The 27,276-nt window shown below is 42.4% G+C and overlaps 1 protein-coding gene across 1 annotated transcript in view; it reads left to right on the forward strand.

Moving 5' to 3' along the window:
- pdgfd (platelet derived growth factor d) overlaps window positions 1–27,276 on the forward strand; it is a 104,537-nt gene that overhangs the window by 72,573 nt on the left and 4,688 nt on the right. The window contains exons 4-6 of the mRNA XM_055637054.1: window positions 6,721–6,780; window positions 14,193–14,397; window positions 20,898–21,112. Of these exons, the coding sequence (XP_055493029.1) occupies window positions 6,721–6,780; window positions 14,193–14,397; window positions 20,898–21,112 (480 nt within the window). The remainder of the gene's footprint in view (window positions 1–6,720; window positions 6,781–14,192; window positions 14,398–20,897; window positions 21,113–27,276) is intronic.

The raw sequence follows: 27,276 nt of genomic DNA on the forward strand, positions 1-27,276 counted from the left end.
CTGCAGATGGTCAAGTGTGGACTAGGTTTTGCCAAATGAGAGATAACACTTTGCGGCATTTTACAGGAAACACTGGCAGATCTCAAAGTCATTTGTGGAATTTCCTAGTTATGCATCATTATGTTATGATCAAGGGCAATGGTTTGCATGCAGTCTAATGTACTGAAAATTATGTTGTTAGTTTAGTGTACTTTTTAGTTTTCCATTGTATAATTTTGTGAGTATTTTGTATCAATTGTAGACCAGTTTTCTTATAATTATCATTTGTGTGTGTGTGTGTGTGTGTGTGTGTGTGTGTGTGTGTGTGTGTGTGTGTGTGTGTGTGTGTGTGTGTGTGTGTGTGTGTGTGTGTGTGTGTGTGTGTGTGTGTGTGTGTGTGTGTGTGTGTGTGTGTGTGTGTGTGTGTGTGTGTGTGTGTGTGTGTGTGTGTGTGTGTGTGTGTGTGTGTGTGTGTGTGTGTGTGTGTGTGTGTGTGTGTGTGTCATGACATATATCATGATAGAGAGAATGTGAGAGAGAGATCCGGCCTTTGATTTCCTGGTCCACCAGCACCACACGCTGAAACTCCGTCATGTTTTCCATTTCGCTAGCTAATTCACTTTTACATTCACTCATGCACTCCTCAAAACATTTGGACATTTTAATGTACACGTTTTAAAATAAAACCCCCCCCCCCCCCCCCCCCCCCACCCCCCAATCACTCATTTTGTCGCCTCCTGCTGGGCAGCGACCATGACAGCTGCTGACGCCCGGCTCTGCTCAAAAAAATGTTCCCTACCGCTGGTGCCCGGCCCGGCTCTGTCACGCTGCCTCAAGCCAAACATCAGATGTTCAACCGCTGCTTTTCGCCCTCGGCCGAAAAGCAGCGGGAGAACAGCCAGTGTGACAGAGCTGGCGTGTCAGAAGGGCCGAGGATGCGAGGCCCCACAGTCTCTGATGGGGCCGCTTTCACAGACTTCACCGTCAGTGGCACGGACAACTTCAGATCCAGAAGAAGAGTGGCTCCGTTAATGCATTCATTCCACAGTGAGTTCAGTTCGGTAACAACACCCCCCCCCCCCCCCCCCCCCCCCCCCCCCCCCCCCCCATTATCCCGTGAAGTCAAAAATCGCCTTATCTGAAAAATTCATTCATTATTTCTTGAGATTAATCAAAATGTTCAAAAATCTGAAGAAACTTGGAAAAAAATATCTGCCTTTTCATATAACCATATAACAATTACAGCACGGAAACAGGCCATCTCGGCCCTACAAGTCCGTGCCGAACATTGTTGCTATCCAAGTACACTGAGTCCTGCTCGCCCTAGCAAGTTTAAATGCATTTTTTTAAAGCCACTGTACATTGAGCTGCTGGCCCTAGCAAGTGCAAATGCATTTTTTTTAAGTCACAGTACACTGAGTTCTGCTAGCTCGCAAGTGTAAATGCATTTTTTTAAAGTCACAGTACACCGAGTCCTGCTAGCCCTAGCAAGTGCAAATGCATTTTTTTAAAGTCACAGTACATTGAGCTGCTGGCCCTAGCAAGTGCAAATGCATTTTTTTTTTTAAGTCACAGTACACTGAGTTCTGCTAGCTAGCAAGTGCAATTGCATTATTTTTTTAAGTTTAAAAATGAGGGAGGATGCATAAAGTGAAATGAGCAGCCCCAGCGCAATTGTTGGCTATGGGTGAGTGGTGGACTATTGCGTTGGGGAACGAGTTGCGTTGGGGGACCAGGCCTCCCGTGGGGGCTATGGGTGAGTGGTGGACTATTGCGTTGGGGAACGGGTTGCATTGGGGACCAGGCCTCCCGTGTGACAGGGATCCAACAGGTTCCACTTGGTCTAGTATATATATAAATCAAAACCAACTAGGACATGTACAAGAGGTGATCCATAGTGACTAGAATTCCAGCTCATGAATGATCAATCGCGTAAATGCATTAGTTATGTGTAGAAAGAAACTGCAGATGAATGAATGAATGAATGAATGAATCTCTTTATTGTCATTGCACATGGTACAACGAAATTTAAAAGTCAATCCCACGGTGCGATTCACAAGAGCAATTTTAAATATATAAGAAAAGGTTAAAATATATACATATTAAAAAAATAAAAAATAAAATAAAAATTACAGATAAATAACAATATCAGCTGAGGTAAAACCATTCAATTGAATGTGAGTGTTATTACTTATTCTGAATTGTTAAGTTCACGTATGGCTATGGGGTAGAAGCTGTCTCTGAGTCTGTTTGTGGGAGTTTTGAAAGACCTGTACCATCTGCCAGAGGGCAGCAGGTGGAACAGGTTGTGTCCAGGGTGGGAAGGGTCCTTCAGGATGTTGGCTGCCCTGCCAAGGCAGCGAGAGCTGAAGATGTCCTTCAGGGAAGACAGTGGGCAGCCAGTGATTTTTTGTGCGGTGTTGATGAGGCTCTCCTTTGAAGGGCTCTCCTGTCCGCTGCAGAGCAACTGGCATACCATGTGGTTATACAGTACGCCAGCACACTCTCGATGGAGCAGCGGTAGAAGGACACCAGCAGCTTCTCCTCCAGGTTGTTTTTTTTTCCTGAGGATCCTCAGAAAGTAGAGTCGCTGCTGGGCCTTCTTGACTGCTGTGGTGGTGTTTGTAGTCCAGGAGAGATCCTCTGTAATTTGTGTGCCCAGGAATCTGAAGTCTAAGACCCTTTCCACACAGTCCCCATTGATGAATAGGGGTTTGGGGGCTGCACTGTTCTTACGGAAGTCTATGATAATTTCCTTTGTTTTTGTGGTGTTTAGGATGAGGTTGTTGTCTGAACACCACGCTGCCAGTCTTTGGACTTCCTCCCTGTAGGCTGTCTCATCTCCTCCTGAGATACGTCCAACCACAGACGTGTCGTCCGCAAACTTGACGATGGTGTTGGTGGAGTGGGCGGGGGCACAATTGTGGGTGTAGAGGGCATAGAGGAGGGGGCTCAACACACAGCCCTGTGGGGAGCCGGTGCTGAGTGTGGTTGGGGTGGAGAGGTGATGGCCCAGTCTGACAGTCTGGGGGCGGTTAGACAGAAAGTCCTTGATCCAGAGGCAGATGGGTTGGGAGAGTCCTAAATCCATGAGTTTGGTGACCAGTCTGCTGGGGATGATGGTATTGAAGGCGGAGCTAAAGTCAATGAAAAGCATCCTCACATAGCTCCCCTGGTGTTCGAGGATACCAAGATAGACGCAAGATGCTGGAGTAACTCAGCAGGTCAGGCAGCATCCCAGGAGAAAATAAATAGTTGATGGTTCAGGTTGGAACCCTTCTTCAGATTGAAAGATTATGGCGGTGTAGGGGGGTTTATTTATTTGTTATGACTTCTTTTAGCAGGGCATGCCAGCTCTTGGCATATTCATGGCATTGTCTGAGAGCAAATCATATTGTAGAATTATTGCAGGCTTGTGTAAGGGTCTGGACATGGTAAAGTTAAATACACAAGGAAATTCTCTTTTCCCTTTCAAGCTCAAATATCTATTTGAGCTTGAAAGGAAAAGGCATCCATGAAATGCTTGGTCATTTGAGAACCGTCTGTGGTGAGAAAAGTTGGCGCTTTGGCCATGTTGTGTGAGAGACGTTACAATCATTCCAAGATGTGTTTTGAAATTGTGGTATTCAGTCAGTCTCATGTGTCGCCCTCCTCTTGAAACTTAAACAACATCATATTCAGAACAAATGGCAGTGCAACACAGTGAAAACATAAGAACAACACTTGATTTTTATTTTCAGTCTTAGTTAGGCTTGAAGATCCATGAGCATACATTCACACTGATGACAGCAGTTGTTTCAAAGTTCATTAAATGCCACTTAAACACGAATTTTGTGCAACTCCCAGCTGTTGGAATGATAAGTTGCTTGACATGAAATATTTTCCGTAGCAGCCCCTCAGGATCAAGGGCATTTTGCTACCACTCTGGTTTGTGGGTTCTGAGTTGGTTTATGAGGTTAGTGTAGATTATTCTATAGATTAAGCAGATGGTGTGTTCTATTCTGCACACTGGGGACAATTTACAGAAGCTAATTAACCTACAAACCTGCACATCTCTGGAATGCTGGAGGAAACCAGAGCACCTGGAGAAAACCCATGCAGTCACAGGGAGAACATAGAAACTCTGTACAGACAGCACCTGGAGTCAGGATCGAACCCTGGTCTCTTGCGGGTAAGGCAGCAGCTCAACTGCTACTCTACTGTGCCGCCCTCTAAAGACTTATTTTTGGAGAGTCTGGCATTTGACTAGCAAATATCTTGCTCAGCCCAATGTAACTGACTGAGAGGAACTAAGCTCTTACTGTTGGGATGTTGGTTAGAAATAACATATGAAAATAATCCACTACCCAGAAGACTAAAGGCATCGCCTTTCATAAAATATTTTAAAAGGTACTGAAGGAATATCTTTCATCTTTATATGTTGATTCCATTCCATTCTTTTGGTGAGAGCATTTCATATCTTTGAGAACAACATAGCAATATGAGCATACTAAATGGACATTAGTTTAATTTTGTGATAGAGCATGGAAACATGCCATTCAGCCCACTGAGTCAACACTGTTACTGTTGCACAATTAATAGTGAGCATGTTTCCAGGATTTGAGGGCCTGAGTTATAAGGAGAGGTTGGGTAAACTAGGACTCTCTTCCTTGGAGTGCAGGAGGCTGAGGGATGATCTTGTAGAGGTGTAGAAAATCATGAAGCTGATATATAGGGTGAATACACAGAGACTTTTTCCCAGGTTCGGAGAATGGAGAACCAGAGGGCATACTGTAGGTTGGGAAAGATTTAGTAGGAACATGAGGGGTAACGTTTTCACTCAGAGAGTGGTGTGTAAATGGAACAAACAACCAGAGGAGGTAGCAGAAGTGGGTACAAATAACATTTAAAAGACACTTGGGCAGGTACATGGGTAGGAAAGGTTTAGAGGGATATGGACCAAATGTGGGCAAATGGGACTAGCTTAGATGGGAAATTATTTGGCATAGATGAGTTGGGCTGAAGGGCCTGTTTAGAAGCTGTACGATTCCATGACTCTATGACTATTGTGTGCAGCTAATTCACCCTTTTTTTTGTATGTGGGGAGTTAGAAACATAGAAACATAGAAACATAGAAATTAGGTGCAGGAGTAGGCCATTCGGCCCTTCGAGCCTGCACCGCCATTTAATATGATCATGGCTGATCATCCAACTCAGTATCCCGTACCTGCCTTTTCTCCATACCCTCTGATCCCCTTGGCCACAAGGGCCACATCTAACTCCCTCTTAAATATAGCCAATGAACTGGCCTCAACTACCCTCTGTGGCAGAGAGTTCCAGAGATTCACCACTCTCTGTGTGAAAAAAGTTCTCCTCATCTCGGTTTTAAAGGATTTCCCCCTTATCCTTAAGCTGTGACCCCTTGTCCTGGACTTCCCCAACATCGGAAACAATCTTCCTGCATCTAGCCTGTCCAACCCCTTAAGAATTTTGTAAGTTTCTATAAGATCCCCTCTCAATCTCCTAAACTCTAGAGAGTATAAACCAAGTCTATCCAGTCTTTCTTCATAAGACAGTCCTGACATCCCAGGAATCAGTCTGGTGAACCTTCTCTGCACTCCCTCTATGGCAATAATGTCCTTCCTCAGATTTGGAGACCAAAACTGCACGCAATACTCCAGGTGTGGTCTCACCAAGACCCTATACAACTGCAGTAGAACCTCCCTGCTCCTATACTCAAATCCTCTTGCTATGAAAGCCAACATGCCATTCGCTTTCTTTACTGCCTGCTGCACCTGCATGCCTACCTTCAATGACTGGTGTACCATGACACCCAGGTCTCGCTGCATCTCCCCGTTTCCCAATCGGCCACCGTTTAGATAATAATCTGCTTTCCCGTTTTTGCCACCAAAATGGATAACCTCACATTTATCCACATTAAACTGCATCTGCCAAACATTTGCCCACTCACCCAGCCTATCCAAGTCACCTTGCAGTCTCCTAGCATCCTCCTCACACCTAACACTGCCCCCCAGCTTAGTGTCATCCGCAAACTTGGAGATATTGCCTTCAATTCCCTCATCCAGATCATTAATATATATTGTAAATAGCTGGGGTCCCAGTACTGAGCCTTGCGGTACCCCACTAGTCACTGCCTGCCATTGTGAAAAGGACCCGTTTACTCCTACTCTTTGCTTCCTGTTTGCCAGCCAGTTCTCTATCCACATCAATACTGAACCCCCAATGCCATGTGCTTTAAGTTTGTATACTAATCTCTTATGTGGGACCTTGTCGAAAGCCTTCTGGAAGTCCAGGTACACCACATCCACTGGTTCTCCCCTATCCACGCTACTAGTTACATCCTCGAAAAATTCTATAAGATTCGTCAGACATGATTTACCTTTCGTAAATCCATGCTGACTTTGTCCAATGATTTCACCACTTTCTAAATGTGCTGCTATCCCATCTTTAATAACTGACTCTAGCAGTTTCCCCACTACCGATGTTAGGCTAACTGGTCTGTAATTCCCCATTTTCTCTCTCCCTCCCTTCTTAAAAAGTGGGGTTACGTTTGCTACCCGCCAATCCTCTGGAACTACTCCAGAGTTCAATTTGATGCTTGGTTTTAGTGCATCAAGAAAAAGTAAAACCCAATTTCTTGGCATTTATGTTAACAACAACAATGGAATGTATGTTAACACAACAACAACAACAACAACAAAAGTGGTCAGTAGTCTAGACACTTATCTCATTCTGTTTCAGGAAGATCTACAGCCACAAACCTCAAAATCAAACTGGGAGGCAGTCACAAGTTCTATCCTGGTAAGTAATCTTGAGTGCTGTTCTACGACAAAGCATTTCATACATAAAGAGTCAGAAATATTTATGAAGCTATTTAAAGCAATATCAACCCTACTATTTGCAATGGGTAAATTAAATTCAAAGAAATTAAAACTTTACATTGTTTTTGCTCCCTCCTACTTTTCCCTCTTGCTCTATCCTACATTGAGCCATTGAGTCTCTGTCTGAAATAAAACAGGCGGATGATTTGATTTCTTGGTCTATATCAGTTATCCATCTTTAGTTTCGTTTTTTAGTTTAGAGATACAGTATGGAAACGGTCCCTTCAGCCCACCAGTCCATGCCGACCAGTACGCAGGTTCTGTGCTACACACTAGGAACAATTTATAGAAGCTAATTAACCCTACAAACCTGCACGTCTTTGGAATGTGGGAGGAAAATGGAATAGCCGGAGAAAACCCACTTAGTCACAGGGAGAACATACAAACTCCGTACAGGTAGCATCCCCCAGATCAGAATCGAACCTGGATCTCTAGATCAGTAAGGCAACAACTCTGTGGTTGTGTCACAGTGCTACCCATCTGTGATATTAGCTGATGACCTCCCCCCCCCTCCCCCCCTCCCACTCCCACAATCATTTTTCCTTTTATGTCCTCTCTGGGAGTGGAATACATACACCCTTGGCATTTAACAACTCCCACATTCTTTTGTCTGTTCTCGCACTCTCTCTGCTCCCATTCACTCATTGACCAGATTAACTTGTTTCCAGTTATCCCCATGGTCACCCCATTGTTACCCTAGCAGAGGTATCCTCCCACCCCACCCTTCTCTACAGCTATTATCTCCCTTTTCAATTCTGACGAAGATTCCATGACGTGAAATGTTGACTGTTTCTCTTCCCACTGGTGTTGTCTGACCTCCAGTGTATTTCAAGCAATTTCTGCCTTTAACTTTTCCAGCATCTTTTTTTTATTTTCACAAGCTCTCTGCTGGCATGGAGTACGAGAGGTTAACTTTGCTGCAAAATTCACTTAGCTCTGCCTTTCTCAATGCTATTCAAATGAAAATAAGGGGTCCCCAAAATGTACATTATTGCTGGATGAAAGTGCACATTGCATAACTTGAACTGGGAACTTGGGTCACAGAGCGCTGGAGTAACATGGCAGGTCAGGCAACATCTCTGGAGAACATGGATCGGTGACGTTTCGGACCCTTCTTCAGAATCTATGCTCTCCAGAAATGCCGCTGACTTGCTGAGCTACTCCAACACTTTGTGTTCCTTTGTGTAAACCAGCATCTGCAGTTCCTAGTTTCTGTAGATGCTGGTTTGCAGATCTAGTTCCTAGTTTCTACCTACAGCTGTGAATTGTGTTCACATGTATGAGCCGTCTTCACAGTGGTGATCCGAGATGTTCTGGGTGAATATAGATCACTACAGTCCAAATTGACCAGGTTTCATTGGGTTGTCTAGAGAATTTTAAATGGGCCTTCCTGAGCAGATTCCTGCACAGAAAAGCTGACTCATTTTAACCTTCTTGCTTATTAAGTCTCTTTCTGATCTCTCACCCACTGTCTATCACAGTGCCAATTCCTACATAAAACACCCAGCATCAAAATGGGCTGCAGCCAACAAAAAAAGTTTGGAAATAAATTGCACGATACTTGCCTGTTGCTGCCCACCCCTCCATCCCAAACCTCCAATAACTGGTCCCTTGTCCAACCAATGGAACTTCTCAAGCCCACTGGCTTCTGTAAACTGTTCCTAGTGTGTAGGATGGAACCAGTGTATGGGTGATTGTTGGTTGGCGCAAACTTGGTGGGCCGAAGGGCCTGTTTCCACACTTTATCTTTAAACTTAACTAAACTAAACACATCTGGATCAAGCAGCCAACCTCCTGTACTCAGGACCCATCAACCCCATAGGCTGGCTTTGGCCCATTCACTGTATATTCATTCACCTTGTTGCAAGATCTCAGCAATGGGGATCTGGATCAAATTCCATTTTATATGTCATAAAATATTTTAAAAGGTATTGGAGGAATATCGTTCATCTTTAGATGTTGATTTTAAAGGGACATTAGTTTCGCTTTGGAGATACAACATGGAAACAGACACTTTGGCCACCAAAACCACACTATTACTGATGTACAAATGATAGCGACAACGTTTCCAGGACTCGAAGGCCTGAGCTTTAGGGGAGAGGTTGGGCAAGCTCGGACTTGATTGCTTGGAGTGTTGGACACTAAAGAATGATCTTATAGAGGTGTATAAAATCATGAGGCGAGTAGATAGGGTGCACACACAGGAATTTTTCCCTAACCACTTTTCTGCCTGACTGATTAAATCACCTGTGTAGGAAACGACTGCAGATGCTGGTTTAAATCGAAGGTAGACACAAAATGCTGGAGTAACTCAGCGGGACAGGCATCATCTCTGGAGAGAAGGAATAGGTGGCGTTCCGGGTCAGTCTGAAGAAGGGTCTCAACTCGAAACGTCATCCATTCCTTCTCTCCAGAGATGCTGCCTGTCCCACTGAGCTACTCCAGCATTTTGATTAACTCACCTCTTCGTTTCTGTTAACAACTCACAGTCTTCAGTATTGCCAACATTCTTTATCATGTCTCCTGTGTTAGGTGTAAATCATTAGTGCCTATCACAAAAATAAAGGATCAAATATTAAACATTGTGGAACCTCGCTGGTAATAGGTTTTTACTTCATTGGTCATTCTGCTACATGTGACCTGGTCAGAAGCTCTGATAAAATCTTATTTAGACAAAAGCAAATGTACTGCTCTCTTTGATTTATCTTGTTAACTCCTCCAATGAAAACACAGATCTATACAGCTCCATTCCAAATAATACATATTTAATTTGCTATCTATGCAAATAACAGTAACATAATGCTCCAGCTATGGTAACACCACTTAAAGGTTGCCTCTCACCTTAAAACTATACTCTCTAGTTTTAGACTCCCTTACCCTGGGGAAAAGACAGTGGCTAATCACATTATCTATGCCCCCTCATGGTTTTATATACCTCTCTCTGGCCACCCATCAGCCTCCTTTGACAGATCACTGAATCTGCATTGATTGCTGATTCCCAAGTGCCATATAATTTGAGAAAAGTAGCGTCAAATAAAAGTATGTAGGAAAATCTGTAATGTAGCAGATCAGTGTAGTACCAGAGGCAACAGTTACATAAAGCTGGGAGAACACTGATGCTTCATTCCACTAAGACAGCTTTTAGATGTTATTGAAAAAGCACCAAGATCAATAAGCCTGCAATTAATGATTTGTATGGCCAAGGCTTTTTTTTAAGCAACACTGCATTTGAGATGATGGTTCATGCCACAATAATGGTAGTTCTATCAAGCACTGCTCAAGTTTGTATTGTTTGCATGTCAATTGTTAAATGCAGCCGATAATGATCAGTGCACTCATAAGGACCATCAGCTTGTAGTTTTCGTCAAAATTGGCAAAAACAGATTAAAAAATCAATAGAGAGCTCAGAAGTTTTTTTAAAGAAAAATAAAGCTTCAAGATGTGCAAAACAACTGCCAATTTCCTTTTAGCTCTACTGGGCAAGATACATTTAACTACCTGGCTATTTTCCTGGTTCAAAATAAAAGATTTTGCTGTTTAAATCTGGGTTTTGTGAGAAAACATGCCCTCTGCAGCATTTTGTCTTGTTTTTGTGTTGCTAAGCTAAATGTTTTGGGACTGTGCATCTGCATTCCTCAGCACAACTCCCAAAGAATTAGTTTAGTTTAGAGATACAGCATTGAGTATAAGAGCAGGGAGGTTCTACTGCAGTTGTACAAGGTCTTGGCGAGACCACACCTGGAGTATTGCGTATAGTTTTGGTCTCCTAATCTGAGGAAAGACATTCTTGCCATAGAGGGAGTACAGAGAAGGTTCACCAGACTGATTCCTGGGATGGCAGGACTTTCATATGAAGAAAGACTGGATAGACTCGGCTTGTACTTGCTAGAATTTAGAAGATTGAGGGGGGATCTTATAGAAACTTACAAAAGTCTTAAGGGGTTGGACAGGCTAGTTGCAGGAAGATTATTCCCGATGTTGGGCAAGTCCAGAACTAGGGGTCACAGTTTAAGGATAAGAGGGAAGTCTTTTAGGACCGAGATGAGAAAATCATTTTTTATACAATCTGTGGAATATGAATCTGTGGAATGCTCTGCCACAGAAGGTAGTTGAGGCCAGTTCATTGGCTATATTTAAGAGGGAGTTAGATGTGGCCCTTGTGGCTAAAGGGATCGGGGGTATGAAGAGAAGGCAGGGATGGGATACTGAGTTGGATGATCAGCCATGATCATATTGAATGGCGGTGCAGGTTCGAAGGGCCGAATGGCCTACTCCTGCACCTTTTTTCTATGTTTCTATGTTTCTATGAAACAGGCCCTTCGGCCCACCAATCCATTCCAACCATTGATCACCAGTTCACCCTAATGCTATGTTATCCTATTTTCCCATCCACTCCCTAGGGGCTTTTGTTTTTTACACAGGCCAATTAACCTACAAAACCGCATGTCTTTGGGATGTTGGAGGAGACCGGAGCACCCCACAGGGTTACAGGTAGAACATGCAAACTCCACACCATGAGGCAGCAACTCTACCAGGTGCGCCACAGTGCTGCCCCTGCACCACTGTGCCATCTTTCATCCCATAGTTTCAGCATGTCCATCGTATACAACACACAATCTTCAATCTTCATCCATCAGTCTACTCCTCCATCTTTCCCCATCAAGATTAGGTACACGAGTTGTATTTGTTCAGCACAATCCAGCATAATGTTGACTTCTTTCCTGGAAGGCACTAAATCTAACAAAAAAAATCACAAGGCAAAATTATTCAACATTGCATTGTAAGTTGGAGCATTTTGAATAACTTTTTTAAACTCTTTAATTAAGATTTAGAAAAGTTATCTTAAAGATTGCACATTATCCTTCCTGTTTAATAAAGTCGAGAGCTTACAGTGATTAGAATAACAGATAACTATTAGCTAACAGATTTAAGCATGGTGGAGTTCAGTCAGGCTATTTCATCAACATATCTACCTTTGAGCAAAGGTTAAGCTATAAATCCAGGACTGAAAACCTCTTCCAGATGATAATCTATAGATAACTGATATCATCTTAACTCTGTGAATCTTTGTGATTTTTTCCAGAACATGGTGCAGCATTATTACTGTTCATCCCATCTGCTTTTTGCTGAACATGATGCCAACTTAAACTAATCTCCCCTGCCTGCAGATGATCTGTATCACTCAACTCCCTGCATATCCATGTGCTATCTAAAAGCCTCTTAAACACCACCATTGTAGCGGCTACTGCTCCAGCACCACCCCAGGCACACACAACTCTGTGTAAACAAACATTACCCAGCCCATGTCCTTTTAAACTTTCCCCCTTCTATCTTAAAGCTATACCCCTCCAGTCTTTAACATTTCCACACTGGGAAAAAGGTTTTGACTGTCTACCCTCTCTATACCTCTCATCATTTTACATGCTTCTATCAGTTTGACTGGCTGTTTCAATCATGCATTATCAGTACATTCGCAGGCCATTTCATTCTGAAGTGACATCATGAAGTAACCTTGTGTTGGGAAGTTGCGTGACACTGTTGAAAATTAATAATCTTACTTTGTGATAGTGCAGAGATGCCTTCAGAGCATTCTTATGCGTTGTTATCAGATCTGGCTTACTGTTTTGAGAGGTACATCCTCCACTATGCCTCCCAAAGTAAAATACAATGGCTGTCTTGTAGACATTAAGCCATGTCTATAAACCTGTACAATTGATTGATTTTTTTCAAGGAAAGATATAATTAATAATGTCAGCGATTCACGTCACTGATGCTGTCTAATCATAACAATTACTTTCAGCAGCTTCATGAATCGATTGGACATGCCACATTCCACCATCCCCCTCCATAAAAAAAAGTTGTGTATATTGCCCATCTGATGCCATATTCACTGACCAAGTCCATTGTGACCACTGGGAGTGGCTCGGTTGCAATCATGTATTGTCTTTCCACGGAATGGTTAGCCCACAACAAAACTTTTCACTGTACCTCAGTACACGTGACAATAAACTCAACTAACTAAAGTCCATGCCAAAGTATTAAGTCAATTTCATTATAGGTACAGTCTTTCTTCAATATATAGAACCATTTTTTGCCATGCTTTTAACTATAACTACTTGACTATATTATGATCTTGAAATGAATTTTACATTTGTGCTACATTATCACTGAGAATTGGTCCATACACTGATAATGCCCATAGTGATCAATAGGCCAATAACAATGCTGGTGATAATTAGCATAGTGTAGATATGGTCAAGAGTGTTTAATATGTTTTTCATAGTGTTTCATATGTACTGACAATGGAACTATGAGATTCTTACTTACAGCAACGTACAAGCCTTTAAACACAATACACATATAAAATATATAATAAACAAAAAAAAAATCATTACATTAACAACTCCAATGCTGGTATAAATAATCTCCAAAGTCATCAATGCAACCAAAGACAGAACTTAAGTTCATAGTTGAGGTTAGTATTGTGTAGTGTTCAAGAGCCTGATGGTTGTTGAAGCAGCTATTTTGAACCTGGTAGGCATGGTTTTCAGACTCCTACACCTTTTTCCCAAAGGTAGGAATGAAATAAGAGCATGGCCAGGGTGGTGTGGAGAGCTCAATACCCATGACGGGGCAATGTCCACCACTCTATAATCTAGGGTCAAGACCCTTCTTTCGACCCGAAACGTCAGACTTTCCTTCTATCCAAAGTTGCTGCCTGTCCCGCCGACTTACTCAAGCATTTTGTGTCTATCTTCAGTGTATACTAGAAGTTCCTTCCTGCACTCTTTACAATCTCCTTTGTTCCTGCCATTCAAGTTGTCCTGGGAATTTGAGATTGTCTATAAATCTGGCTTTTTTCTGGGGGGGGAGAAACAGCATGAAAACTGGCCCTTCGGCCCACTGACTCTACACCAACCGTTGATCACCTGCACACTAGTTGTATGTTATCCCACTTTCGCATCCTGCACACTAGGAGCCAGTTTACAGGTCAATTAACCTACAAATCTGCACAACTATCGAATGTGGGAGTTAACCGGAGCACCCGGAGAAAGCCCACAAGGTCACAGGGGGAGCATTCAAACATCACACTAATAGCACCCGTGGTCAGGATTGAACCCGGGTCTCTGGCACTGTGAAGCAGCACCTCTACCACTGTGCCATGCTGTGTGGTTGTTGGAAAACTTTGTAGCTATCCACCATCAATGGACTCCAAAGGAAGTTGCCATGGGAAATGTTGAGTCAGATAGAAACGCAAACTTTTACAGGTTTTTAAATGACACACTGAGTTTGAGGTGCTTGAATATCTCATGGTTTTGCTGTGTTACACAGGGTTCACAGGGGCATCATTCCTCTGCTACAGCTTCACCACTGACTGCAGAGTCTTTGGATGAGGCTATTGCTAGTTTCGATACAATAGAAGAACTTCTGAGGCATTTAAATCCGGACTTCTGGGAAGACGACCTGAATAACATTTTCAAAGAAACACCCCAGTTTCGAGGCAGAACATTCCATCACCGTGAACGAAAGACCAAAGGTACGAAGACAGCTCATGTTTAAAATGATAATCATTGGACATCTATCACATATTAAAGTTAATGAATGGAATTACATGATTTTAATTCAACATGCATGGAGATAACCAAATATCAGGTCTTGCCAATGACAAAATTCATAGAGCATAGAAAATTACAGCACGGAAACAAGCCTTTCACCACACATGCCTGCGTCAAACATGATACGTTTAGTATTATTACTATTATTGTCACATGTATTACAGCAAAGAGCTTTGTTTTGCATGCTATCCAAAGATATCAGACATATTATATGTAAATACAATCAAGACAAACTTAAGTACGAAGGGTGGAGCAAAGGGGAAGATACCAATGCCAACTTAAACTAATCTCCTCTGCCTGCAGACGACCCATATCCCTCTATTTCCTGCATATCCACATGCCCATCCAAAAGCCTCTAAAATGCCACTTTTGCATAGGCAACCTATGTACGATTTTACTGCATGTGAAGACCACCCGTTCAACAGAATGAAAGCAGCGTTAAAATTGCATTCAATGTGTAAACAGGCCTCTCAGTCCAGACCCTCCCAGTGTTTATGGTCCACATACCACCTCGGATAACTGCTTCCATATAAACCTCAATTATTTTTTTCTTCATGTCCTTCTTAGTAATTACTTTATATTGATGGCTTCTGATTTTGAACCACGTACATGGAAACATGCATTCAGACGGAAGAGGGGGTCCCGACCCAAAGCGTAATCTATCCTTTCATTCTAGAGATGCTGCCTGATCTGCTGAGTTACTCCGGAACTTTGTGTCCATCATTGATATAAAGCAGCATCTTCAGTTCCTTCCTATAACATGCATAATCTGTCTGCTCTATCAAAACCTTATTAAATCAGCCAGAGTGAAGATGGTTGGCTAATTGCTGCCAATCAAACTGAATGCCCACATGTTTATAAACGTATGCCGTTACTTTATGGATCTTTATCTAACTGAATTTCCCTGGGGAAATAAATCTCCTTTTACAGTGAGAAATTGTTGTCATTTCCATCTTCTCAAACGAAGTCAGTTGCTGAACAATTGATGGCTTTCTGTGAGTCATAGGCCCTTCAGCCCACTGAGTCCTTGACTAACCACCCACAGTAATCCTACTACACCAACTTCTTCACTAAATGGAGAGCTCCTCTAATGGCCCAACAAGGTCCGGGGGTGGCAGGAGTTGAGATGATTATTTGGGGAAGGAAAAATCAGCTGGACTTTCCATTCCAACTCATAAACAAGTGATTTCCACGAAGCAATGTCAGAATTACGTGCAGATGGGAACTCAACTCATCCGTCTGTTTGAACAGCTTGTCAACACTCACCATCCAATGCCATACATGAAGAATCAGTGTTTGAGACAAAATAATGATTTATTTATATTGATAACATTTTGCAAAGCAGCCACATAAACTTTAAGGACAGTGTAATTTGGCTATTTTCAGCAGTGAAAGCAGAAATGACAGAATAATGTGAGTGTGCATTTTCTTATTTCCCTTGAAGTGTGTCTACAGTAAATGGCTCAATCACCTGTCAGACTGCTCATAATTTACACTTAACTTTTAAATAAGACAACATAAGTGCAAAACATTCAGCATTACTTCCACTGTAACCTTTCTTTTTCACAATATCAGGACAGATTATGGTAGTTTTATCTACACTAATAACAGCAATAATGGCAACATATCTGGACGATGGGAGCAACTATGCACTGAGGCAGACAAATAGTGAATGAGGTTTGAGAAGAGGAAATGTCTTATTTAAAAAGCCATAAGATAAGGATCAGTAAGGAAATGCCAAAGCAGTAGAGGGCTTGGGTGATTTTGTTTTCATTTGTTTGCTTTGAGGAGGATGAATAATGATACAGAGGATGAATGATGAAAATATTAATGACACTCGCAAACGACAGTAAAGTTTGAGGGGAAGAAGCTCATTATTAACATGAAAACGTTTTCATCAAAAAATAGAACTTTTGTTTGTTATTTGAGTGAATTATGAACTAAAATAGTTAAGATGAATGCACAGGGTCTTTTGCACAGAGTAGAGGAATCAAAAACATGATTTTTTGTTTAAGGTGAGGGGGCAACATTTAATAGGAACCTGGGTGGTGGGTATATGGAACAAGCTGCCAGAGGAGATAATTGAGGCACATACTATGACAGTATTTAAAGTACACTTAGACAAGTACATAGTTAGGAAAAGTTTAGAGAGATAAGGGCCAAACATGGGCAAATGGAACTAGCTTGGGTGGGGTATTTTGGTTGGCATGGCTGAGTTGGGCCGAATGGTCTGTTTCCATGCTGTATGACTATGACTGAAATAATCGATTAATTTGTCATGTAAATTTTCAATAAGGCATAAAATGTGTTATCAATTGAAAATAATCTTCTACCCTTACTTTGTGTCCACCCATAGATAAGGTAGACCGTCAGCTCATTTTTCTCAGGGTGAAAATGTCAAAGACTAGAGGGCACAACTTTAATGTGAGAGGCAGAGTTTAAAGGAGATGTGCAGGTCGGATCTTTTACACAGTGACTGGTGGGACACACCACTCTAAGGGTGGTGGTGGAGGCAGATACGACATTGGCATTTAAGAGACTTTTGGATAAACACATGGATAGGCAGGGAACGCAGAGATCTGGATCACGTACAGGCAGACGAGATTAGTTTACCTTGGCATCATATTCGGCATGGACATTGTGGGCTGAAGGGCCTGTTCTTGTGCAGCACTGCTGCAAATTCAATGGAGGAGCAAATTAAATATTTGATTGTATTTTTTGAATGGGAATGAATGGTGTCATAAACAGAAACCCCACAATCTAGGAGGCATTGTAGCACAGCGATAAAGTTGCTACCCCAGGGGAGCCAAGTTCGATCCTGACTACCGGTGCTATCTGTACGGACTTTGTACGTTCTCCCTGTGACCGCGTGGGCTTTCACCGGGATCTCCGGTTTCCTCCCACATTCCATAGATGTACAGGTTGTAGGTTAATTAGCTTGGTAAAATTGTAAATTGTCCATAGTGCGTGTAGGATAGTGCTAGTGTACGGGGATCGCTGGTCGGCGCGGGCTTGATGTTTCCACTCCGTATCTCCAAACTAAACTAAGCTACTGTAAACTAGAGAATTCTGGTAGAGGACTCTTACCCACATTTGCAATATCAAAAGAATTGTCTGAAGGAGTTACCAAGGACAACAATTTCCTCTTTACACAATGCATTCACGCCTCTGTGGAATCGGAGATAGTCCTTTGGTTTCCACATCTAACTGCTCCTCCATTAAAACGCCATCAAATGTGCACATTAAGATCAACATTTATAATATTAATGAAAGCAATTCCAAACTTTGACAAGGACATTATCTGTACAGTAGCAGAATGCCTGGATGAACCTCAGAAATTAATTTTAGCTTAGTTTGGTTTAGAAATACAATGCTGAAACAGGCCCTTTGGCCCACTGAGAACACGCCGACCAGCATTCCCCACACACTAACACTATCCTACATACACTAGGGACAATTTACAATTTTTACCAAGCCAATTAGCCTACAAACCTGTACATCTTTTGCGTTTGGGAGGAAAACTGAACTCCCAGGCAAAACCTACGCAGATCATGGGGAGAAAGTACAAAGTCCGTAAGGACAGCACCCGTAGTCACAATCGAAGCCAGGTCTCTGGCGCTGTAAGGCAGCAACTCAACCGCTGCGCCACCGTTCGCCCAATTGGAAAGCTGTCAATATAGTTTGCTAACCTTTCTGTTGTCAGGAGTCATTTTCAGTTCAGTTCAGTTTAGTTCATTGTCACGTGTACCAAGCTACAGTGAAAAACGTTTTGTTGCATGCTAACCAGTCAGCAGAAAGACAATACATGATTACAATCGATCCATTTACTATGTATAGATACATGATAAGGAAATAACATTTAGTGCAAGGTAAATCCAACAAAGTCAGATCAAAGATAGTCCATGGGTCATCAAAGAGGTACATAGTAGTTCAGCACTGCTCTCCGGTTTTGGTAGGATGATTCAGTTGCCTGATAACAAACAGCTGGGAAGAAACTGTCCCTGAATCTGCTGGTGAGCGTTTTCACTCTTCTATACTTTTTGCCTGATAGGAGAGGGGAGAAGAGGGAGTGGCCATCATCACAGCAGAATTACAGAACAACAAACTCAGCTATTTAACATTTGAGTTTTCACTTAGGTGGATCATTTAGACTTGGCAGTCGAAACATAGAGTAGGAATAACATTTGCCAGAGGACAGTCAGTGCAAATGGATTCATATGTCAGCACTAGTCGATATTTTTGTGAGAAGAAAGAATATTTTAATTAACAAAAATGATGAGCTAGTTTTATGGATTTCCTGGATCTTAGTTACAGGGCATTTCACTGACAATTAGAGAAAGCTGAAAGACAGCCGAGTCATGTGACAATTAAAATCTTGTGTCATGAAGTGATAGCTTATCCTGACAAGTTATTATACACTTTTAAAAAAGATTAGAAACTGAAGAGACAGGATAGGTGGCTAAATTGCTTTGATTGTAACATGTACTTCAAAGAAAATTCATTTCCAAAGTTAGAATGTTCTTCAGGGCAACATTGATGTGATGATTGGAGTGATTCCAAATACTGAACTTGAAACCAGTCCAGACCTTCATGGCCAAAGTCATCCAACTCCTGTACATGTCTGCCATGGATTTGTTGTGCACAGTAGTCGTCCAGTCTTAAGTCTGAAAGACGGTAACGACTCGAAACACCACCTGTCCATGTTGTCCGAGAAGCTGCCTGGCTCCAGCAGTTTGTGTCTTTCATTGTTATTCCATGTTAATTTTTAAACCCATCTTAACGTTCACCATTGTAGGTAACCAGATACCTTCGCCCAAATAAAGGTCCCAAACCAAAGCACCACCTATCCATGTTCTCCAGAGATGCTGCCTGATCCACTGAGTTACTTCAACACCTTGTGGCTTTTTTTGTAAACCAGCATCTGCAGTTCGTTGTTTCTTCATTCATTTCCAGTTGGTTCCAAAATTGGACAGTAAATGGTGCACAATAGATTGCCCAAACTGAATAGTCAGAATAGAAGAATCGCAATGTTCTGATAACGATGTCCAATGAAGGGAAAAAATGTCATAATAGACTCAGCAAGTGCTTCAGTTTGTATTTGGCCTATAGTAACACTTAACATGGGAGTAGGAGGTGAAGTAGAAATATTTGCTGCACTTGGGCAGTGGAAATGAACTACTGTAAGGTTCACTAATGGTGGCATCTCTTTGAAACCTTCAATAATAGATTATTTGCACCAAAGCTGTTAAGCTCTAAAGAAATTATAACATGTTATTATGTACAGTCATAGAGTGTGGAAACAGGCCGTTCGGCCTAATTTGCCCACACTGGCCAACATGTCCCAGCTAGACTAGTCCCACCTGCCCATGTTTGGGCATTTCATGCACAGGATTATATCACACTTTCCTGGCTGCTGTTTTCAGAGCCATTCATTTTAAAAGTTGTTTATATCATTGTTTAAGAGGATTTGAGTTTAGGAGCACATAGGTCCAACTGCAGTTGCACAGGTGAGACCGCACCTGGGGTATTGTGTGCAATTTTGGTCTCCTAATTTGAGGAAGGATATTATTGCTATTGAGGGAGTGCAGCATAGGTTCACCAGGTTAATTCCCGGGGATGGCAGGACTGACATTTGATGAAAGAATGGGTCGACTGGGCTTGTATTCACTGGAATTTAGCCGTAAGACCACATCTGGAGTATTGTGTACCGTTTTGGTCTCCTAATTTGAAGAAGGACATCCTTGTGATTGAGGCAGTGCAGCGTAGGTTCACAAGATTGATCCCTGGGATGACGGCTGTAAAATGAAGAAAGATTGAAATGACTAGGCTTGTATTCACTGGAGTTTAGAAGGATGAGGCGGGATCTTATAGAAACATATGAAATTATAAAAGGACTGGACAAGCTAGATGCAGGAAAAATGTTCCCGATGTTGGGAGAACCAGGGGGGCACAGTCTTGGAATAAAGGGGAGGCCATTTAAGACTGAGGTGAAAAAAAACTTTTTCACCCAGAGAGTTGTGAATTTGTGGAATTCCCTGCCACAGAGGGCAGTGGAGGCCAAATCACTGGATGGATTTAAGAGGGAGTTAGATAGAGCTCTAGGAGCAAGTGGAATCAAGGGATATGGGGAGAAGGCAGTCACGGGCTATTGATTGGGGACGATCAGCCATGATCGCAATGAATAGGCCGAATCAGGGTTAAATGAATCAAGGAATATGGGAAAAAGCAGGAATTGGGTACTGATTTTAGATGATCAGCCATGATCAGATTGAATGATTGGGCTCGAATCTTTGCTGTATCTCTGAAGTGAATGAAACTAAATGTTATGTTGTGATACATAGTTTATTGATTGTATTATAGGAAACATTAATACTTTTAATAACAGAGACTGACTTACTTTCTTGAAAATGTCATCCTGTAGTGGACTTGAACAGAATGAATAATGACGTAAAACGCTACAGCTGTACCCCGCGAAACTACTCCGTTAACCTTCGAGAAGAGCTGAAGCAAACAAATGCAGTTTTCTTCCCGCGCTGCCTTCTCGTTCAACGCTGTGGTGGAAACTGTGCCTGTGGTACCGAACACTGGGGATCCTGCAACTGCATGCAAGCTAGAACTGTTATGAAATATCATTCGGTATGTATAATTAAATTATATTTAACTGAGACCATGACATAATCAGATGAGTCCAGATAAGACACACATCATTGCTTTGGGCAGACAACAGTGCTAGGAGTACAGTATACAGGACAAAAGCAAAACCACTTGCTGCATGTACACAAAAATGCTGGAGAAACTCAGTGGGTGCAGCAACATCTATGGAGCGAAGGAAATAGGCAACGTTTCGGGCCGAAACCCTTCTTCAGACTGAAGAGAGACTTTAAGAGAGAGTTAGATAAAGCTCTAGGAGCAAGTGGAATCAAGGGAAATGGGGAGAAGGCAGGCACGGGTTATTGATTGGGGACGATCAGCCATGATCGCAATGAATGACGCTGCTGGCTCGAAGGGCCGAATGGCCTCCTCCTGCACCTATTTTCTATGTTTCTATGAGGAAAAACATTCACCCAGAGAGTTGGGAATCTGTGGAATTCTCTGCCACAGAAGGCAGTGGAGGCCAATTCACTGGATGTTTTCAAGAAAGAGTTAGATTTAGCTCAGGGTTAAATGAAGCAAGGAATATGGGGAAAAATGGCTTGAAGAAGGGTTTCGGCCCGAAACGTTGCCTATTTCCTTCGCTCCATAGATGCTGCTGCACCCGCTGAGTTTCTCCAGCATTTTTGTGTACCTTCGATTTTCCAGCATCTGCAGTTGCTGCATGTGATGGCACAATCACTGTTAATTGCTCCTCACAGCGCCAGAGATCCATGTTCGATCCTGACCTCGGAGGTGTTGGCTGTGTGGAGTTTGCACGTTCTCCCTGCTACCTCATGGGTTTCCTTCTGGGTCATTCCCCCATTACAAAAATGTTTGTAGGTTGTCTCTGTAAATACCCCGTGGTGTGGAGAATGGATTCCAAAGCACGGAACCATAGGACTATTGCAGATGGGTAATCTATGGTTGGTGGTCTCAGGGTGGGCCGTAGGGCCTGCTTGCATGCAGTATCTTCATTTCTATTGCATTGGTGTTATATTTTACAAAGTCAGATCGTGAATTTTCTTTTTTCATACATTTAGTCTCCAGAATAACCATTCAGTGCAAAGAGTGTTAATTAGACCCATAGTGTCAAAAAGCACGGAAACAGACCCATCGGCCCAACTTGTCCATACCGACCAAGACGACCCATCTACACTAGGCCCACCTGCATTTGGCCCATACCACTCTCAACCTTTCCTATCTATGTACCTGTGCAAGTGTCTTTTAAATGCTGTTTTAGTAGTTGCCTCAACTGCCTCTTCTGGCACCTCATTCCATATTCTATTATTTAAACAATATGTCCATACCTTGAGGATGCTCCTATAGCTATGCCAAATCTTGCCATCATATTTGTACACATAATCCTTGAAAATTCATGCAGTAGCTTCAAGTATTAGACATAAATTGTTCTCTCACATTTAATCATATCAAGAATTGATCATGCAGACGCACAGAGTATCTTGCCCAGAGTTGGGGAATGGAGAATTTAATAGGAATCTGAGGTAATTTTTTCACACAAAGGGTGGTGGGTGTATGGAACATGCTGCCAGCGGAGGTAGTTGAGGAGGGACTAACACAACATTTAAGCAACAATTAGACAGGTACATGGATAGGATAGGTTTAGAGGGATTTGGGCCAAATGCAGGCAGGTGGAACTAGTGTAGATGGGACATGTTGGTCAGTGTGGGCAAGTTGGGCCAAAGATCCTGTTTCCACGCTGTATGACTCTATGACTATACCAAGGTTTGAAGCTGATTTATATTCATGAACTAAAATGAGATGCGAAAGGAAAAATTAAAACACTAGTTTGTCTTTTGAGTTTAACTTTCATGCAGAAGTCCAAGCATATCTGTTAAACACTGACATTTTACATCTGGGAATATAAGATCAGTCCTGAGGCCAATTATATTTGAACCGTGAAGCTGCTCAAACAGGGTGAATTAGTTTTAAATACAGACAGGCAGTAGTTATAGCCTCAGCCGCAGACTTGATCAATCAAAGCCCTTTTTGTACTGTTAAACTGCATGCTTTTTTCAACATAATGAAGTTGGAAAGGACTCAGTTGAAAGGTCTTTTTGATATTTCTGACATGCGGCTTGTAAGTTGCCTAGTTCTGAGTAAACTCTCGTGAACTAGATCTAAGATATACTTCACAAGCAGTTCATAACTACTGCTTCAGCTGCACTGGAAAATGTTTTATAATGACTTACTCAAATCTTTCCTATGAAAGTAAACACTAGAGTGATGTTGCAGATATTGCTGGGTAATCAAAGATGAAATAGCTCAAATTAATCCAACAACACTATCAGTGCAGTGTGAAAGAAAAAAAGATAAATTGATCAATTCTGGGCTCAAGATCAAATCATTGCTCCTGAAATAAGTGACCTTGTTGGGCCAATCTGATGACATGCTGGATATCAAAATAATTCCCAATAGGCAAGTCCAGATAATGCTTTTGATCAGGGGACAACGGGTGGACATGGAAACTGTTCTGCTTTTAGAAGCAAGGAACTGCTGATGCTTGTTTACACCGAAGCTAGACATGAAATGCTGGACCCAGTGGGTCAGGGACCATCTCTGGTGAAAAGGAATAGGTGACGTTTTGGGTCAGAACCCTTCTCTAGACTGAATTGAATGAGAAAGTGGGATAACATGGAACTAGTGTGAACGGATGATCATAGAAACTAAGAACTGCAGATACTGGTTAATACACAAAGGAACCCAAAGTGCTGGAGTAACTCAGCGGGTTAGGCTGGTTAAATTCTCTGGAGAACTTGAGATCAGTCTGAAGAAGGGTAATTAGAGACCATTCTGAGGGATAGGATATACATGCATTTTGTTAGACAAAGGCTGTTTAGGGATAATCAGCATGGTTTTGTACATGGGAGATCATGGCTCATGAATCTGATGTTTTTTGATGATGTGACCAAAAAGGTTGATGAAGGCAGAGCTGTAGATGTTGTATATATAGATTGTATCAAGGTATTCAACAAGGTCCTGCATGGTAGATTGCTCTGGAAGGTTAGATCCCATGGGATCCAAGGAGAGGTAGCTGAATGGATAGAAATTTGGCTTCATGGAAGGAAACAGTGATGGTGGAAGGTTGCTTTTTAGACTGGATGCCTGTGACTAGTGGTTTGACTCAGGGTTTGGTTAGTAGAAAGTAGCTCAGGGCTGCTCTCTAGTTGTTAGTAAGATGGTTCAGTTGCCTGATAACAGCTGGGAAAAAACTGTACCCGAATCTGAAGGTGTACGTTTTCACACTTCTATACCTCTTGCCTGAAGGGAGAGGGGAGAAGATGGAGTGACCGGGGATGAGACTTGTCTTTATGCTTGTGGCCCATCCATGTTCTCCAATGATGCTGCCTGATTGGAGGAACATATTCCGCTTGGGGAGTCTGCATCCTGCGGGCATGAACATTGAATTCTCCCAATTTTGTTAGCCCTTGCTGTCTCCTCCCCTTCCTCAGCCCTCGGGCTCCTCCTCCTCCTTTTTCCTTTCTTCTCCCCGCCACCCCCCATCAGTCTGAAGAAGGGTTTCAGCCCGAAACGTTGCCTATTTCCTTCGCTCCATAGATGCTGCTGCACCCGCTGAGTTTCTCCAGCATTTTTGTGTACCTTAGATTTTCCAGCATCTGCAGTTCCTTCTTAAACAACATGCTGTCTGACCCACTGAGTTACTCCAGCACTTTGTGCCTTTCTTTGTAAACCACCATCAGCAGTTCCTTGTTTCTTCGCTTCATGTGTTAGTTTAGAGATTTTTGTGTACAAGGAAATAACATTTTTGACACCTTCATAAAATATTGGGAGCTCAAACGGATTGAAGATCTCTCATTGTGTTTGCTTTCAATATTGACTGCTGATATTTTCTTTTATTGGTGTAATTTTTGCTCATTATTAAGTGTTGGAAAGTTGACAACTCGACACAGGAGAGAAATTCAGCTGCAAAAATGTCACTAACTGTATTTGCAATGCTTTTCTAAAAAAATACAATTTGTAATAACCAAAAGAGCTCTGATTGTAAATAATTAACATCCCTTCAACTGGTAAAAGATTGTTATGACCTTAGAAGCGGTGTTTGCGTTTGCAATATGACAATTTGTTAATATCCCTGTCAATTCTACGACATCTTCACACTATTCTCCAAAGAAGTGTGATGTTACGAAAACGCCAATAACTCTGAGAACATTTTTTGTTAAATCCACAGAAATACACTGGTGCATATGCAGTTTCACAGACTATAATGTGTTGATGTATTTATGTACTCTGTGCTTAAAGAAAATCATAGGCAGCAAGTTAGCTCAGCAGTGAAATTTCCATCTCATTTCACTACATTATTAGATTAGCTTATGAACAAAATTATTTGAAGTTGTGCAAACAAAAATAATTTTCTAAAACTTTAAACTTACATGCATGATGGTCGTAAATGGGCAATGCAGTAGGGCAGCGGTAATGTGCCTGTCCCACTTATGCGATTTTTCAGGCGACTGCTGGCGGCTGTCCAGTTGCCAGCAGTCGCCTGAAAAATCGCCAACTGGAACGGTGACTGTCAGAGTGGAACACACACACACACACACACATCGTTCCCCAACGCAATAGTCCACCACTCACCCATAGCCAACAACTGCGTAGGGGCTGCTCATTTCACTTTATGCATCCTCCCTCATTTTTAAACTTAAAAAAATAATGCAATTGCACTTGCTAGCTAGCAGAACTCAGTGTACTGTGACTTAAAAAAAATGCATTTGCACTTGCTAGGGCCAGCAGCTCAATGTACTGTGACTTTAAAAAAATGCATTTGCACTTGCTAGGGCCAGCAGCTCAATGTACTGTGACTTTAAAAAAATGCATTTACACTTGCGAGCTAGCAGAACTCAGTGTACTGTGACTTAAAAAAAATGCATTTGCACTTGCTAGGGCCAGCAGCTCAATGTACTGTGGCTTTAAAAAAATGCATTTACACTTGCTAGGGCGAGCAGGACTCGGTGTACTTGGATAGCAACAATGTTCGGCACGGATTTGTAAGGCCGAGATGGCCTGTTTCCGTGCTGTAATTGCTATATGGTTATACGAATAGGCAGATATTTTTTTCCAAGTTTCTTCAGATTTTTGAACATTTTGATTAATAACTCAAGAAATAATGAATGAATTTTTCAGATAAGGCGATTTTTGACTTCACGGGATAAATGGGGGGTAGGGGGGTGTTGTTACCGAACTGAACTCACTGTGGAATGAATGCATTAACGCAGCCACCCTGCTGCTGGATCTGAAGTTGTCCATGCCGCTGACGGTGAAGTCTGTGAAAGCGGCCCCATCAGAGACTGTGGGGCCTCGCATCCTCGGCCCTTCTGACATGCCAGCTCTGTCACACTGGCTGTTCCCCCGCTGCTTTTCGGCCGAGGGCGAAAAGCAGCGGTTGAACATCCGATGTTTGGCTTGAGGCAGTGTGACAGAGCCGGGCCGGGCACCAGCGGTAGGGAAATCTTTTTTGAGCAGAGCCGGGCGTCAGCAGCTGTTATGGTCGCTGCCCAGCAGGAGGCGACAAAATGAGTGATTGGGGGGGGGGGGGGGGGGGGGGTGGATTTTATTTTAAAAACGTGTACATTAAAATGTCCAAATGTTTTGAGGAGTGCATGAGTGAATGTAAAAGTGAATTAGCTAGCGAAATGGAAAACATGACGGAGTTTCAGCGTGTGGTGCTGGTGGACCAAGAAATCAAAGGCCGGATCTCTCTCTCACACTCTCTCTATCATGATATATGTCATGATACACACACACACACACACACACACACACACACACACACACACACACACACACACACACACACACACACACACACACACACACACACACACACACACACACACACACACACACACACACACACACACACACACACACACACACACACATATCGCTTCCTTCACCAGCCCGTTATGCATGCGGGGGACAGTGCAAGTGGGGGGAGCGCTGAGTGAAATCCACACGGTGCAAAGCCAAGATGATACAGACAAAGGTACAAAGGTATGCAGGACATTTATTATCACATACACCAATTGGTGTAGTGAAACTTGACTTGCCTTTGCAGCACACAAATAAAGATAAGACACAACATCAAAGAATTCAACAGTAAACATAAAAACATCCCCCCACAATGGTTCCCA

The sequence above is a fragment of the Leucoraja erinacea genome, chromosome 6, assembly GCF_028641065.1.
Source record: "Leucoraja erinacea ecotype New England chromosome 6, Leri_hhj_1, whole genome shotgun sequence".
Taxonomy (NCBI): Eukaryota; Metazoa; Chordata; class Chondrichthyes; order Rajiformes; family Rajidae; genus Leucoraja; species Leucoraja erinaceus.